The following is a 13,104-nucleotide window of genomic DNA, read 5'->3' on the forward strand; positions in this document are numbered from 1 at the left end:
TCCTGTAAGGAAAATGCTTTCAGTAAGTGTGAGCTAGTATCTGATAGAACACTCACTTACCCTGGCTTGTGTCATAGCCCTCTCACAAGCAGGAACCATGTTTGAATAGAACTTTGAGTCTTCCAGGCTCAGCATTGTCCACTCCATGGAGGGGAGGGGAAGTGCTTATCGAGTCCATTGATGTTTCCGTTCTAGAACAAACACTGAATGGTGTTTGGGGTACATTTCATAGTTTCCCAAGTATGGTGTGGTGTGATATTGCCTGTTCTTCAGCCTTTCTCAAATTGTTGATAGCATGAATTTCAGCTTAAGTTCTCTATAAGCTATCTAGTAACATGATATTGCCCATTACTAATTAATCAAAGTGTTTTCATGTATATCAATTTACTACTTGTCTTTTCTAGGCATAAATCAGGGTCCCCTGTAGGATCTTGACTTTTAGAAAAAATATGGCAGTTGAGTTTATTGAGTAAGTAAAGGGGGACAGACTGTGTGTAGTAAAACTTTGTTTTTAAGACTGAAGTGCCTTTGAATGTTGTGTTTAAATATTGATCACAAAGTAAATATTTTTTCTATCGATAGTCTTAGCATTTTAAACTTGTATTTCTAGCTTGAAACATGAGTCCAGTACTAGATAGGATAGGAAAAGTGATAATCTGAAATTCCCACTTAGATACAGGGATTTTGGGGAAAAGCTGGTCAAAATGTATGAATGATAAAATGCTCACATTTAAATGATGTTTCCTGAAGTTCCATGAAGGATTAGTAGTCTAGGTTGCTCAGAGAATGAGGGCAATGAAATCCTTTGAGAGAAACTCTGTAGTATTCAGATTCACATTCATGGAATTTGGGACCTACCAGGGAGATTATTTCAACTGTTCCTGAGAATCAAGAGGCTATTATATGGCCTTTTTATACATAAAGAGCCTTCTTGTTAACAGCACCTGAACTTTTTCCACATTCACTGGTCAGGATATGTTAGTCCTATCAACCATCACTATGTTGTAACAAGAGGAAGAGTTCCCTTAGGGAAGGAATTACTAGTTGAGGATCAGGTTAAGAGGCCTAGGGTTCTTGTAAATGGAAATATTGAAAGGGAAAAAGCTTAAGCCCTTCATAAAATCTTGACTTATTGAATGACCTGCTTGTGAGTGGTAGGGCAGTGACTTCAATAATAATTATATATACTTTTAAAAAATGAGCTATGCTTATTGTCAGACTAGGGAAGAAATAAAAAAGATAAGATAAGGTCCTTATTCATGAACACTTTTGGAAAGCTATGGTTACAAATGGAGAAAGCTTTTTTTTAATATAAGGAGAGATGCCAAGGGGATAAAGATACAGATTTCTTAACTGACCTACACTGTTGTTTTGTGTGTCTTATAGACGTTCCCACAAGCCTGCACTTCCAGAGTATGCTGAAATCTCAGTGGCAGAACAAGCCCTTTGAGAAAATCAAACCTCCCAAAAAGCTTTCACTCAAGCACAGAACACCCATGCCGGGCAGCCTTCCTGACCCTGTTCGTAAAGATAGGCACAAGTTGGTCAACTCCTTTCTAGCAGCAGCCAGTAAGTTTGGGGGAGGGAGAGGGGTGGCAGGTATGATAAGGTGTGCGCATGTCTGTTAGGATGTCTTCTGGTTTTTTGTCTGTTCTTGGGAACTCCTAAATATTCTCCATTCTTCAATATGTCAGCATGTCTTGTTGGGGATACTGAGGTATTCCTCAGTACTGACTGAGAGGTACTTTGAACTCAGTGGGAAATCTACCTATTTTGACTCCACTGAATTTTGAGGAAATAAACTGTTACTATTCAGGACACTCTTAGATTTTGGAGAGAGATCTGTGGAAGATACCACAACCTGGGTTGCTTTTAGATTAGCCAGTAGTTAATAGTAGTTGACCTACCCCTTTCCTTAAGATCCGTTACTGCTGATGGTACAGTCAGACTCATGTTCACTCATGCTATAAACTCCAAGTTGTCTTTGACTCTTATCTCTCCTTTAACCCCCATATCCAGTCATTTGCCAAATCCTCTTAGTTCTACTTCTGGAAGTCACCCTTGACATTTGTTCCTTCCAGTCCTCCAGCAATTCTAATTGAAGCCCCCTCAACACTTCTTGCCTAGCTTACTGTAATAGCCTCCTGAGTGATCTCTCTGCCTTCAATCTCTCCTTTTTCTTTCACACTGCTACCCCTTTAATAATCTTAATTTGCTGCTGATAAACGTTCAAAAAACATTGATTCCTCTTTACCTACCAAATAAAGTATAAATTCCTTATCCTGGCATTTAATGGTCTTCACATCTTGCAATGACTCCCTTTTGTCATGTACTTTGTGCAGCCGGACTGCTCACTGTCCCCTTCTTATCATACCCTCTCAAGTATCCATGTTGTTGCTTGTGCTGTCTCTCTGTTCCTGGACTGGGTTCTTCCTGCAGCACCCTTGGCCTGTTGAAGTCCTTCTGTTCTTCCAGGGCTTAATTAAGGTGCCACTTCTTCCTTGAAGCTCTCCCATGTATTCCCCCCAGCTTCCAACTGAAAGCAAAATTCACTTTGTCTGGACTACTACTCTTTCTCTTCACGTTCTTGCTTTTATCACAGTTCTTCATATGTGTTTGTTTATTTTTTCCTTTTTCTGTCCCCTAGCCTGTGAATGTAAGCTTCTTAAGGATAGAGGCTTGTCTTTGTATCCCTAGCATCTAACACAATGAGGTAGTGCACCTTTTTTTGTTCCAGACCTGTGATTTCATCCATATAGAGCATTTTTCCTGGTGAGAAAACCCCTTCTACCAGTGCAGATTAGTTACAATTCTGCATCTTATAGTCTTAGAGAATAGCCTAAGACCCTGAATGGCTAAGTAATATGCTCAGCTCCCACATCGAGGGTGTGCCAAAGACAAGACTTACACTTAGGTTTTCCTGACTCCGTGACTGGCTCTCTCTCTCCACTACACTAAGCTACCATTCTGTGTGTACATAGGTGCTTAATTAATGTTTACTGAATTAGATAAAGGCACGACCGTTTTCAGAATTCTGTCAGTCAAGTTTTAGGCTTTCTGGACAGTGCGATGTCATTGCCCAGCAAAGACATTAGACCTGTTCACCTGCCACTGGTTGTTTCTCCCCATCATCTCTTCCCCCCCCCCCCAACTGGTTTGCTAGTCTGGGGGTGTGGAGTTAGCACAGAGTTGATGTGAGAGCCTGGCACCCTTCCTCAACCAGAAAGAGAGAAAAGAAGACATTCCATAGCTCTTTTTCTGTTCCCCTCTTCAGAGCTCTCTCATCACCAAACCCGGCCTGACAAGACCCACAGGCAGCACTTAGATGATGTAATGGCTGTGTCCATGGCAGAGAGAGTTACAGCGCCCAAAGCAGAGCGCTTGCTCAACCCTCCACCTGTGCATGACCCAAACCAGAGCAAAATGCGATTGCGAGACCATTCATCTGAGAGAAGTGAAGGTAGGCAGCCAGAGCCAGGCCTGGCACCTGTACCTGCACCTGTGTCTGCTCAGGGCTTTCTGAGGCCACCTGGGCTTCTCTCAATTCCCTCTCCCTGCCCCCGTCATCTTTGCCCTTCAGGTTCTAGGGAGGCAGCAAGGTGGTGGGAAGCCTACTGCTACTAAAATGCAGGGCACTTCTACTGCTATAGCAACCTCCTTTCTAGCCACCCACCTGCCACCAACCCAGTTTGCTTTTGCCTCTTTACTTCTCTAGGCTTAGAAGGCTTTTTCATATTAGATGTGTTTTTACTGGCATTTCTAGTTTGAGCCAAAAGTGCAACTGCTTAAGGGAATATAATCATTTATGTTTCTCTTTCCTTTTTGTTAACCACTGCAGTGCTGAAACATCACACAGATGTAGGCAATTCAAGCTATTTGACAGCTGTCACCCATCACCCACCACCCAGCCCCTTGGTGCGACAGCTCTCTTCTTCCACCTCGTCAGATGGCTCCGTGCCCACCAGCTCAAGTTCACAGGGCACAGTTACCACGTCTGTAAGTATTTGGTTTGCATGTGACCAAACATCATCTTTTGCAGATTGCAGAAGTTTAGGTGATACAGACAATGATTAATCACTCCAACAGAAGGGGATGTCTGGAAATTCAGATCACAATAATGTACCAGTTTTTGTATATGAAGATAGATGCTGCTTCTGATACACTGTTAGCTATATTTTACTCATTATTGGGAAAGGGTTTGTGTTAAGCCATCCATCTACATTGTCTTACTGACTAGCTTTCTTAATCTCTGATTTCAATATGACTTGGGCCTGGGAGGGGTCATGCATGACTTCTGGAACATATTGAAACTGACCTTTGCAGAGATTAAACTTGGCCTCATTGATCCTGAATTTTAACCAAAGGAGTTTTTATCAGTGGATAACGATAGGTTTTTAGAAGCTAAGTCAGGACTTGGTTGGCAGTTTTTCTGGGTTTTGAAAGAATAGGTCAGTGCAACAATTTATTTTTTTTTGGTAGGTAGTTAGGGTTAAGTGACTTGTGACTTGTAGTGTAGTAAGTGTCAAGTGTTTGGTCTGAGGCCGGATTTGAGCTCAGGTCCCTACTGACTTCAGGGCCGGTGCTCTATCCACTGCACCACCTAGCTGCCCCAGTGCAATCATTTTTTACTTCCTTGTTTTAGACTGTTTTTAATAGCTCTAGCACTAGTTGTTTGACCAAGGACAAGTCTCTTAAGCTTTCTGAGCCTCAGTTTTTTAATCTATAAAATAGGAAAAATGTTACTTTCTACCTAACAGGGTTGTTAGGATTAAAGTACTTTGTAAATATTTTGTTATCTGAATAGGCAATAGGATGTTATAGTGGATAGAGAGCATATCTCAAAGTCAGGGTTAAGTCACACCTGGTCTCAAGCCATACCTGATCTGTGTTGAATGTATGACCCTGTGATGCTAGTTGTAGAGAAAGTGCCTGTCTGTACTTTGGTAAAGGGAGTTCCTTTCCATTGCAGTAAAATCACAGGTCCCATCCCTGTCCCTCAAACCCTGCTATGGAAAGGTTTTTATACGCGTATGTAGAGGTGGTACAGTGGGTAAGAGTGCTAGACTTGGGATCAGAAAGACCTGAATTCAAATTCTACCTCAGCTGCTTAAACTCTTTAAAAATTTTCCCCTCCTCTACAAAAGAACTCAAGTGAGGAGTTGGACTTAAATACAGAGGTCCCTTCCAGCTCAAAATGCCAATCCTCTGGATTGTTTTTGAATGCTAATGATAGGAGATACTTGGATGGTTACAAATGAAGTGAGATAGCAGGAGTTTCTGTGTCTTTAATCTGGATAAAGTAAGAGACTTTAAGCTCAATGTTCTGCCTTAATGTTGGAGAAACAGTGTGGAACATGCCATGGAAGGAGCCCTGGATTTGGAATTGGATTCCAGAGGACTTAGCTTTAAATTCTTTTTCTGCCATTCACTACCTGTGTGGCCTTAAGCAAGTTACTTAACTTTTCTGGGCCTCAGTCTCTTCATCTTTAAGAGGAGAAGATTTAACCAATTGACATCTAAGGACTCTTCTAGCTCTGATCTGTGAATATCTCTTACACTGTTGCACTGTTACAGGGATTGACTTTTTGACAACCATGAATTGCTGCAAACATCCTGTATCAGGAAACTGCTCTGGTATATTTGGCTTTTCAGAGTCAAACCATTACTAATTGATCAATTCTACAACTTCCCTCTCCCAGAGGTGAAGTTCTCTCTTCTACCAAATCTTTGTACCTTTGGTCTATCTGGTAGTTTTCTTTCCCCACCCCCAGGATGGGGGGCAGGAGGGAGCTGGTCCTGAGTGTGTGTACTTTGGGTGAGGCTTCAGCAGTCGCTGTACGCAGTACCTACCGAGGTTGGAACAAGAATCATCTGCCTCAGAATTCAGTAGAATTCCCGTGATCTGGCCGTGGAAGCATTTTCCCTACTCGTTTTACCCTTTGGGAAGGTGAACATGTTGCTTTTTTGTAAGGAACAGAGTTGCCAACTCTTTTAAATTGTGACTAGAACCATCCCCATCATTGTTCTCCTCCAAGGGGGTGCTCATAGGGCCAAGAACTGAAGGAGATTCAGAATCTCTTTGGTTTTGTTTTTATTCTCTTTTGCAAATTTTGTTTTGACTTAGCAGAAAACCCAGACAAATTCACCGATGAATCCCCCACAAAGTACATTGCCCAGAAACAGTTTAAAAAGGGCTCTTGAGAGTACAAGCTACCCTATACTTTTATAAGTCACTGTTTGCTAAAAGAAAGGGGTGTGCACTTAACTTATATAAGTTAGTACCAGCCTCGTTCATTGTGTCTGACCTGTGTTCGTTACACATTTAATATTGTCTTCGTTGATGTGGTTGTAGGCATTGGTAGATATGGATTTTCTTTCTTCTCTGATTTCTTCATTCAGCATTGTTATACGTCTTCCCATATTTCTTTTAATTCTTTATAGTCCTCATTCTTTGCAGCACAATAATCTCTTCCATCCATATCCAGTAATTTGTTCATTTGCTCCCTATGATCATTGGGTGTGAAAAAACCCAATCCCTTTTTGCTAATACAAATAGTATTACTATCACTAGTGTTGTATGGATTGATTTTTTTTTTCCCTTGCTATCAGTAACCTTGGAGTACTGCGTAATTTCTAATTCCTTTCCAGAATAGTTCAACAGATTTCCAACTCCACAAGCATTGCATTTTTAGTGTGACTTTTTCTCACAGGCCCTCCAACATTGAATGTTTCTGTCTTTTACTGTCTTTGCCAGTTTGGGAGGGTAAGGTGATTTCTCAGTTATTTAAATTTGCATCCTTCTGATTAGTCTTCGTTTTGACAGAGAACTCTTGGAACAAATGTATTTATGGAGGAAATGGGGGTCCCACATTGAGTAAAAGTGTTAGGGAACAAAGGTAATATGAAATGGTGTGGATCCAGTTTTACTAAGTCCCTTTACCTCAACCTCTTCCTTCTCCTTTTAGAGGACTAGCATCATTGGGACTGGTGAATATTTTTAGATTCTGGATTCCTAGAAGAGTAGACAAAGCAATTTCTACCTCTGGTGCAGCATCCTCTTTAACTGAGTGTTAAAAATTAGGGATCAAAAACTGTATAAAAAGGTGCTGTATAGCTGTTGTGTCAGACTCAAAAATAAATGGTTCCCTGCTAACTGAATATTGACTTTAAAAAGCCACAAATCTATATTATCTTGTGTTATATTTTTGTTTTTATTTTGTTAATCATTTCCCATTAGATTTAAATCTGGTTAGGAAGTACTTTGCCAGGGTTTGGCACCTCTGCTCTAGTGGTTATTGATTTAACAAATGTTAAAAGAGGTTAAAAAAAAATCTCTGAAATTGCAGCTTACATCCATCCAGTAGGCTTCCTAATCTTAAGTATTGCACTCACATGATTATCTATCCCCTCTAGAAAGAGTAGGCATCAAATAGCGATAACAGAAAAAAGAAATTGATAATTGTTGGAGGAAAGACACATTAATGTCGTGTTAGTCAAACTGAATTAATTGAGCTTTTCTGGGAAGCAATTTGGAATTATATCCAAAAAGTTACCAGAGTGTATCGTTTGACCCAGTGATACCATTACTAGGCCTATAGCCCAAGAGATGAAGCCATGTGTACTAAAATATCTGTAGTAGCAAATGGTGGTATGTGAGTGTAATGGAATATTACTGTGATGTAAGACATGAAGGATGGATTTAGAGGAACCTAGGAAGACTGGTAGGAACTGGAGTTCAACCAGGAGAAAAATTTATACAATGGCTACAACAGTATAAAGGAAAATAGTTATTAAAACTTAAGAATTCTAATCAGTGCAGTGATGAACGATGACTCCAGAAGACTAAGTGTGCTTTGTGCCTCTTGGCATAGAGGTGTTTTTTTTTTCAGACTCTTAACATGTGGACTTATGTGGTATATTTATAATAAGGGAGAGCTTTGCAGGGAGAGGAGGTAGCCATTGTGATACCAAGAAAAAGGAGGAAAAGAGCATCAGTGAATCATTTTTACGTTAGAAGGCCCAGATGTATCAATTGATGCAAAAAATTTATGATAATTTTGCTTTTTAATAAAAATACCCTGTTTCTCTTTGCTTTATGGACAAAAATTTTCACCGAGTCAGTTGATACTTCTGGTGTTAATAATTCACAAAAGAAAGCCGAAGAAATTTTAGAAAGGAACACAGACAAGCATAGTAGTATTAGAAATATACCATGTTAAATTTGAAATATACCTTTAAAAAAACCAAGACATACATAGTGAAGATTCTCTTCTGTTCCTTGTACGTGGAAGAAATGTTCATGTTGATGTGAATCAAGTACATAATACTAAAGAGAAATTTTTCTTTTAAGTTCGTGAGGTTTTGGGGGTGTGTGTGTGCATATACAGTGTAGTCAAATATGCATTGTGTATACTTGAACCTGACAAGTCTACCTACTTTTGAGAGGATTGGAAGTAATTTGCTTGAGTGACCCCATAGCCAAAAACCTTGTTGGCATGATTTACAAAGCACTTTATAAACACTTCTGTTTACCAGTTATAATGGTTTTATGAGGTGGGTTACATTAAAAATTTCCCTTTAGGAATTAAAGAGGGAAGCAGGTAAAGAGGGCAGTTTAGTGAATTATGGCCACAGAGCAGCAGAGCTTAGGACAAAAAGTTTAGCCATTGGGATCCATATGTTTCTTAAACTACTAAGTGACTGAAACAAATTATTGTGCAAAGTACAGTGCAAGAACAGGCACTTTGCTCATACTGTCTATTTATCCTAAGTTCAGGATACCACTCCCCTGGTGTTTTGGGTTTGATTGCAGTTGTACGGTCACCATGGCAGCATGTTTGTCATCCCACTGTTTCCCTTTGGCCTCTGACAGCTTACTGTTCATTTTCAGTCTCCTCCAGGACCAGAGTATTTGCCACCTGCCTTCCTGGGGGCATCTGGGCAGCAAGCCCAATTGGACTTTCTCTTCCCGTTAAAGGGGAAGCGTTAGCTTCCTCCATTTAATTACTCTTCAGGCTTCCCAACTGGTTCACATTCTCTTTGCCTTGCTGGACCCTGTGGAAGCCTTCATTTGTTGGATGTTGATCTTTTTAGCTGCCTTTAAAAAGGAATCATTCTTTAGGGGAGGGCTGTATCGAGGCTCCCTGTTACAGGCATACTCTTCTTCCCCCGCCCCGGTCCATCTTATCACTAACCTCTACAGATGTGATCTGAGCCAGAGAGCCCCAAGCATCACAAATGGTAACCATCAAAGGGTGGGAGGATGGTGACCAGCAAGGTGACCGAGCTTAACTAGAGTCCAGAATCCCCAGAGAGAGTGCCTTCCATAGCACTTGCTGTCTGGTGATCTGTTCAGCTACTTCTGTCCCTCTAGAAGACCTAGATAAATATGTCATTCTTGTGAGCTCTGAATGTCATCGTTGATACTAAAAAATAATTGGGGGGGGTGGCAGACAGTGGGAAGAATAAAAAGAGAAAAGCAGTGAATTAGAAATATAAAAGATGTTTATGTAGTGCCACTAAAGATTGACCTACTCTTATGAACTTATGATTTTACTTGACAAATTGTCTGGGATGGAAAACAGAGGAGTCTGTACCTGGGTTTTGAGATGCACGTATGAGAATCACCACTCCTCTATCTCTCCCCCCTGCCCTCCACCAAGGACTTCTGTAACTAGGATAGGCAACCTAGGTGAGCACTTCTGCTGATAATTATTTAATGATAAATTTTATTAAGCCATTCAGCAGATGGTTTGAAGCCTGCAGCAATTGTATCTCCATGTTAAACTTGCTTTTATTGCTTTGCAGCAACCTGTAAGGAGAAGACGTGGAGAAAGTTCATTTGACATTAACAACATTGTGATCCCTATGTCTGTTGCTGCAACAACACGTGTAGAAAAACTGCAGTACAAGGAGATCCTTACGCCCAGGTACTCCCCGCTCCTTCTTACAGTCTTCTTTTTTCGTTTTCCTCATCAAGCTGACTTGGGACTCTTTGGAGATGGAGATAGTCTTCCTGGTACATGCTTGGTTACTTGAGTATATACATAGACACATGGGTGAGAATATTTTTCTTGGTAGCCCCCTAGTGGTGTAGTGATTTTCTACATACCAGCAGAGGGCAATGTATTTATATTAACATCTGGGTTATGTGACCACACACATGCAAGGTCTCTTTTACCTAGTCCCCACTCTACAACTTGAAGGACATCTTGTGTATTCTTTTTTTCTGGTGTCTTGCAGCTGGCGGGAAGTGGATCTTCAGTCTCTGAAGGGGAATCCTGATGAGGAGAATGAAGAGGTAAGACATGTCCAGACAGTGTCATTATTGAACCCTCGCTGTCCCAAATGATTTTACATGGTAGAGTCTTGGAGTTCCACAGCTCTTCTTTTCTCTTCTTCTGATGCTGTTCTCTTGCCTTGCACGTTCCCTTCCCCCAACTCTCTCTCTGTCTCTCTCTCTCTGTCTCTCTCTCTCTCTGTGTCTCTCTCTGTCTCTCTCCCTCTCCTCTCCTCCCCTTCCCTTCCCTCTCTTCTTTCCCTTCACACTCTTTCTGCCACCATTTGTCTTTGTCTTTCTCTCAGACTAGATATAATGTGACGGGGGAGCCTAGATTTGTTCCATATGAGTCAGTCTCTCAAGGGGGGGGGAAGGGAAGAAGGGAGAGGAAGCACCTACCAATGACCCTGCTTCCTTACAGATTGAGGACCTCTCTGATGCAGCTTTTGCTGCCCTGCATGCCAAGTGTGAGGAGATGGAACGAGCACGGTGGTTGTGGACCACAAGTGTGCCACCCCAGCGGCGAGGTAGCAGGTAGGGCTGCCTGGGCAAGAGGATGACAATATGGGAATGGAAGATAAATAGTTAACAAGATTTCTGTATTCTGTATGGGGGAAGGCACCATGTATATCCACTCTGTCAGGAACATTTGTGTGATGGTAAATGTCCCTGTGTGATACGTAGTAAACTGGTATTTGATTTGGAGAGGCAGTATATCTTTAAAAAGATATCATAATATTTGAATTACCTGCTTCATGGGATTGTTGTGGAGAAAGTGGTTATTAAACATGAGGTAATCTGTTCCTCAAGCACCATCTTCTATTGGGACCAGGTACCATTTATAGAGAGTGAAAAGGCTTCTCTGGAGGCCCTTTGCAGGGATCTGTGGTTTAGGCATCCTTGGTGGAGTCACATATTGTGTGTGCTGTCTTTATAAAGGTTTTGTTCTAATGTTGTGTGTAGGATCAGGGACTTTGCTGTTTTAAGGGAATTTGGTGTACCCAAGGTGTGGAGAGAGAGCCCCGTGGTGTGGAATAAGAATGATAGTAGTTGATGTTTATGTGATCATTAGATCTGGCATCATGTATTAAGCTCTTACTGTATGCCAGGTACTGTGCTAAGCAGTGGGGGTACAGAGAAAGGCAAAAACAGTCTCTGTCCTCGGGGAGCTCACATTCTAATCTGGTGCAATAATGTAAAGAACTACGGACTTAGGAGCTAAATACATAGGGATGTCTTGGAGAATCCTCAGGGAAGGCTCGAGCAGTTTAGAGCATGGGAAGGGCCTTGGGTTTTACTGGTTGCTCCAACCTCTGGAAAGACCCAGGTTCTGAATGAGTTTGATAGTTTATAGATGACCCCTGGGGTTTGACCAAATCTCCTGCAGCATCATTGCAGTTCCAGGTTCATTCAGCACTTAGTCTAAAGCCTGTGATTGAGATTGAATGGGCATCTGTCTTACTCCTACTTTTAGTGGGGTAGGGGTGGTTTTGATTGAGTAGACCAGTCAACTACACTCTTATAATCCCTCCATCAGTTCTGCCTTTTTATCATCCCCAGCAAATCTACTGGAGTTTTTAGCAAAATGCATAGCCTCAAATCGTGGATCGCTCTTCAGAATGTACATTTGAGCCAAGTTTCACATTTTCCTGTAATCCTTACCACAGCCCTGTGAAGTAAACACTACATGTGATATTTGTATCTACTTATAGATAATGAAAATGAGTCTGAGATATTAATGATTTAAATGTCCAGAGTCACATACCATAAGTCAAACCTAGTTCTGTCAACTCCAGGTCCCAATGCTATTCTGTACCACAGTGCCTTACCAAAGCCAAATTTAGGCAGAAGATGTATCCTTGTATTCACGTTTACCTCAAAGTATTGGTTCTAGTCATCTCTTCTATACTTTGCCTCTACTTCCAGTGTTTTAGTAGCAAGAGCCCTCAAGTCTCAAGCTAGGAAAAGATCTTAACCATGTAGGGGTTCTAATTTTTGTTCCTTGGTCATGTACTACTTAGGGCTTCTTTTTGTGCCCATTTGTATGGGCTTTGTTTGGCCTTATCCATGCAGTTTTGTGTGTGTTAGGAATGAGCAGAATGCTTCTTTCTTTTATGCTTAGCATCTGTATTTCTGTATTATCCGCAAAAGGCAGTCTTTGAGTCTAGTCAGTCTTCTCAGCCTGGGGGCCATTGTGGGAAGAGTAGGGAAATTTGAGATATCCTAGAAATGGGTAGAGAGGCTGTCCTATGCTGCATTTGAGCCTGATCGACTGGAACACTGCCTCCCAAATTCCCTCTGACTCTCTGATTTGGATTCCTTGGTGCAGGTCTTATAGGTCATCAGATGGCCGGACAACCCCACAGCTGGGCAATGCCAACTCTTCCACTCCACAGCCTGCTTCTCCTGATATCAGCAATAGTCACTCGATTTCAGAGTTTTCCCACAGTCAATCCCCTCGAAGTCCCATCAGCCCAGACCTGCTTTCTGCCTCCCTCACTCCTATAGCCCGAGAGAATCTACGACATCTCTCCATTGAGGACACCCGTTGTTCGACCCCAGAGTTGGGACTGGATGAACAGGTGAGTTACTTCATTCCTCTCTGTATGCTAAGGGCATGAAAGAGGTGGGGTAGCGAAAGGATTGGGCCCTTTTGGTGATTGTGCATCTGTCTTTCCCCTGCTCTCCTGGCTTTTTTAAGCCCTTGGGCAAATTCTGGAGGTAATTTGGGTGTTGGAAAAGTTTTTGTCCAGAATGTGTACTATGTAGGTTGGTATGGGCAAAGTGGATTCCCTAATTCCTCACTTCTCTTCCTTGGCCATGTC

The 13,104-nt window shown here is 41.6% G+C and overlaps 1 protein-coding gene across 4 annotated transcripts in view; it reads left to right on the top strand.

The window, feature by feature from the left end:
• KANSL1 (KAT8 regulatory NSL complex subunit 1) overlaps positions 1-13,104 on the top strand; it is a 194,012-nt gene that overhangs the window by 179,013 nt on the left and 1,895 nt on the right. For 3 of the 4 annotated variants that reach the window (XM_020997271.2, XM_020997272.2, XM_078155947.1), the window contains exons 9-15: positions 1,387-1,569; positions 3,275-3,460; positions 3,839-3,996; positions 9,808-9,929; positions 10,243-10,300; positions 10,701-10,813; positions 12,609-12,861. In XM_020997271.2, the coding sequence (XP_020852930.1) occupies positions 1,387-1,569; positions 3,275-3,460; positions 3,839-3,996; positions 9,808-9,929; positions 10,243-10,300; positions 10,701-10,813; positions 12,609-12,861 (1,073 nt within the window). The remainder of the gene's footprint in view (positions 1-1,386; positions 1,570-3,274; positions 3,461-3,838; positions 3,997-9,807; positions 9,930-10,242; positions 10,301-10,700; positions 10,814-12,608; positions 12,862-13,104) is intronic. The other variant, XM_078155948.1, reaches the window with a different exon arrangement.

Source organism: Phascolarctos cinereus, unplaced genomic scaffold (genome assembly GCF_003287225.1).
Source record: "Phascolarctos cinereus isolate Bilbo 61053 unplaced genomic scaffold, phaCin_HiC Scaffold_5;HRSCAF=322, whole genome shotgun sequence".
Taxonomy (NCBI): Eukaryota; Metazoa; Chordata; class Mammalia; order Diprotodontia; family Phascolarctidae; genus Phascolarctos; species Phascolarctos cinereus.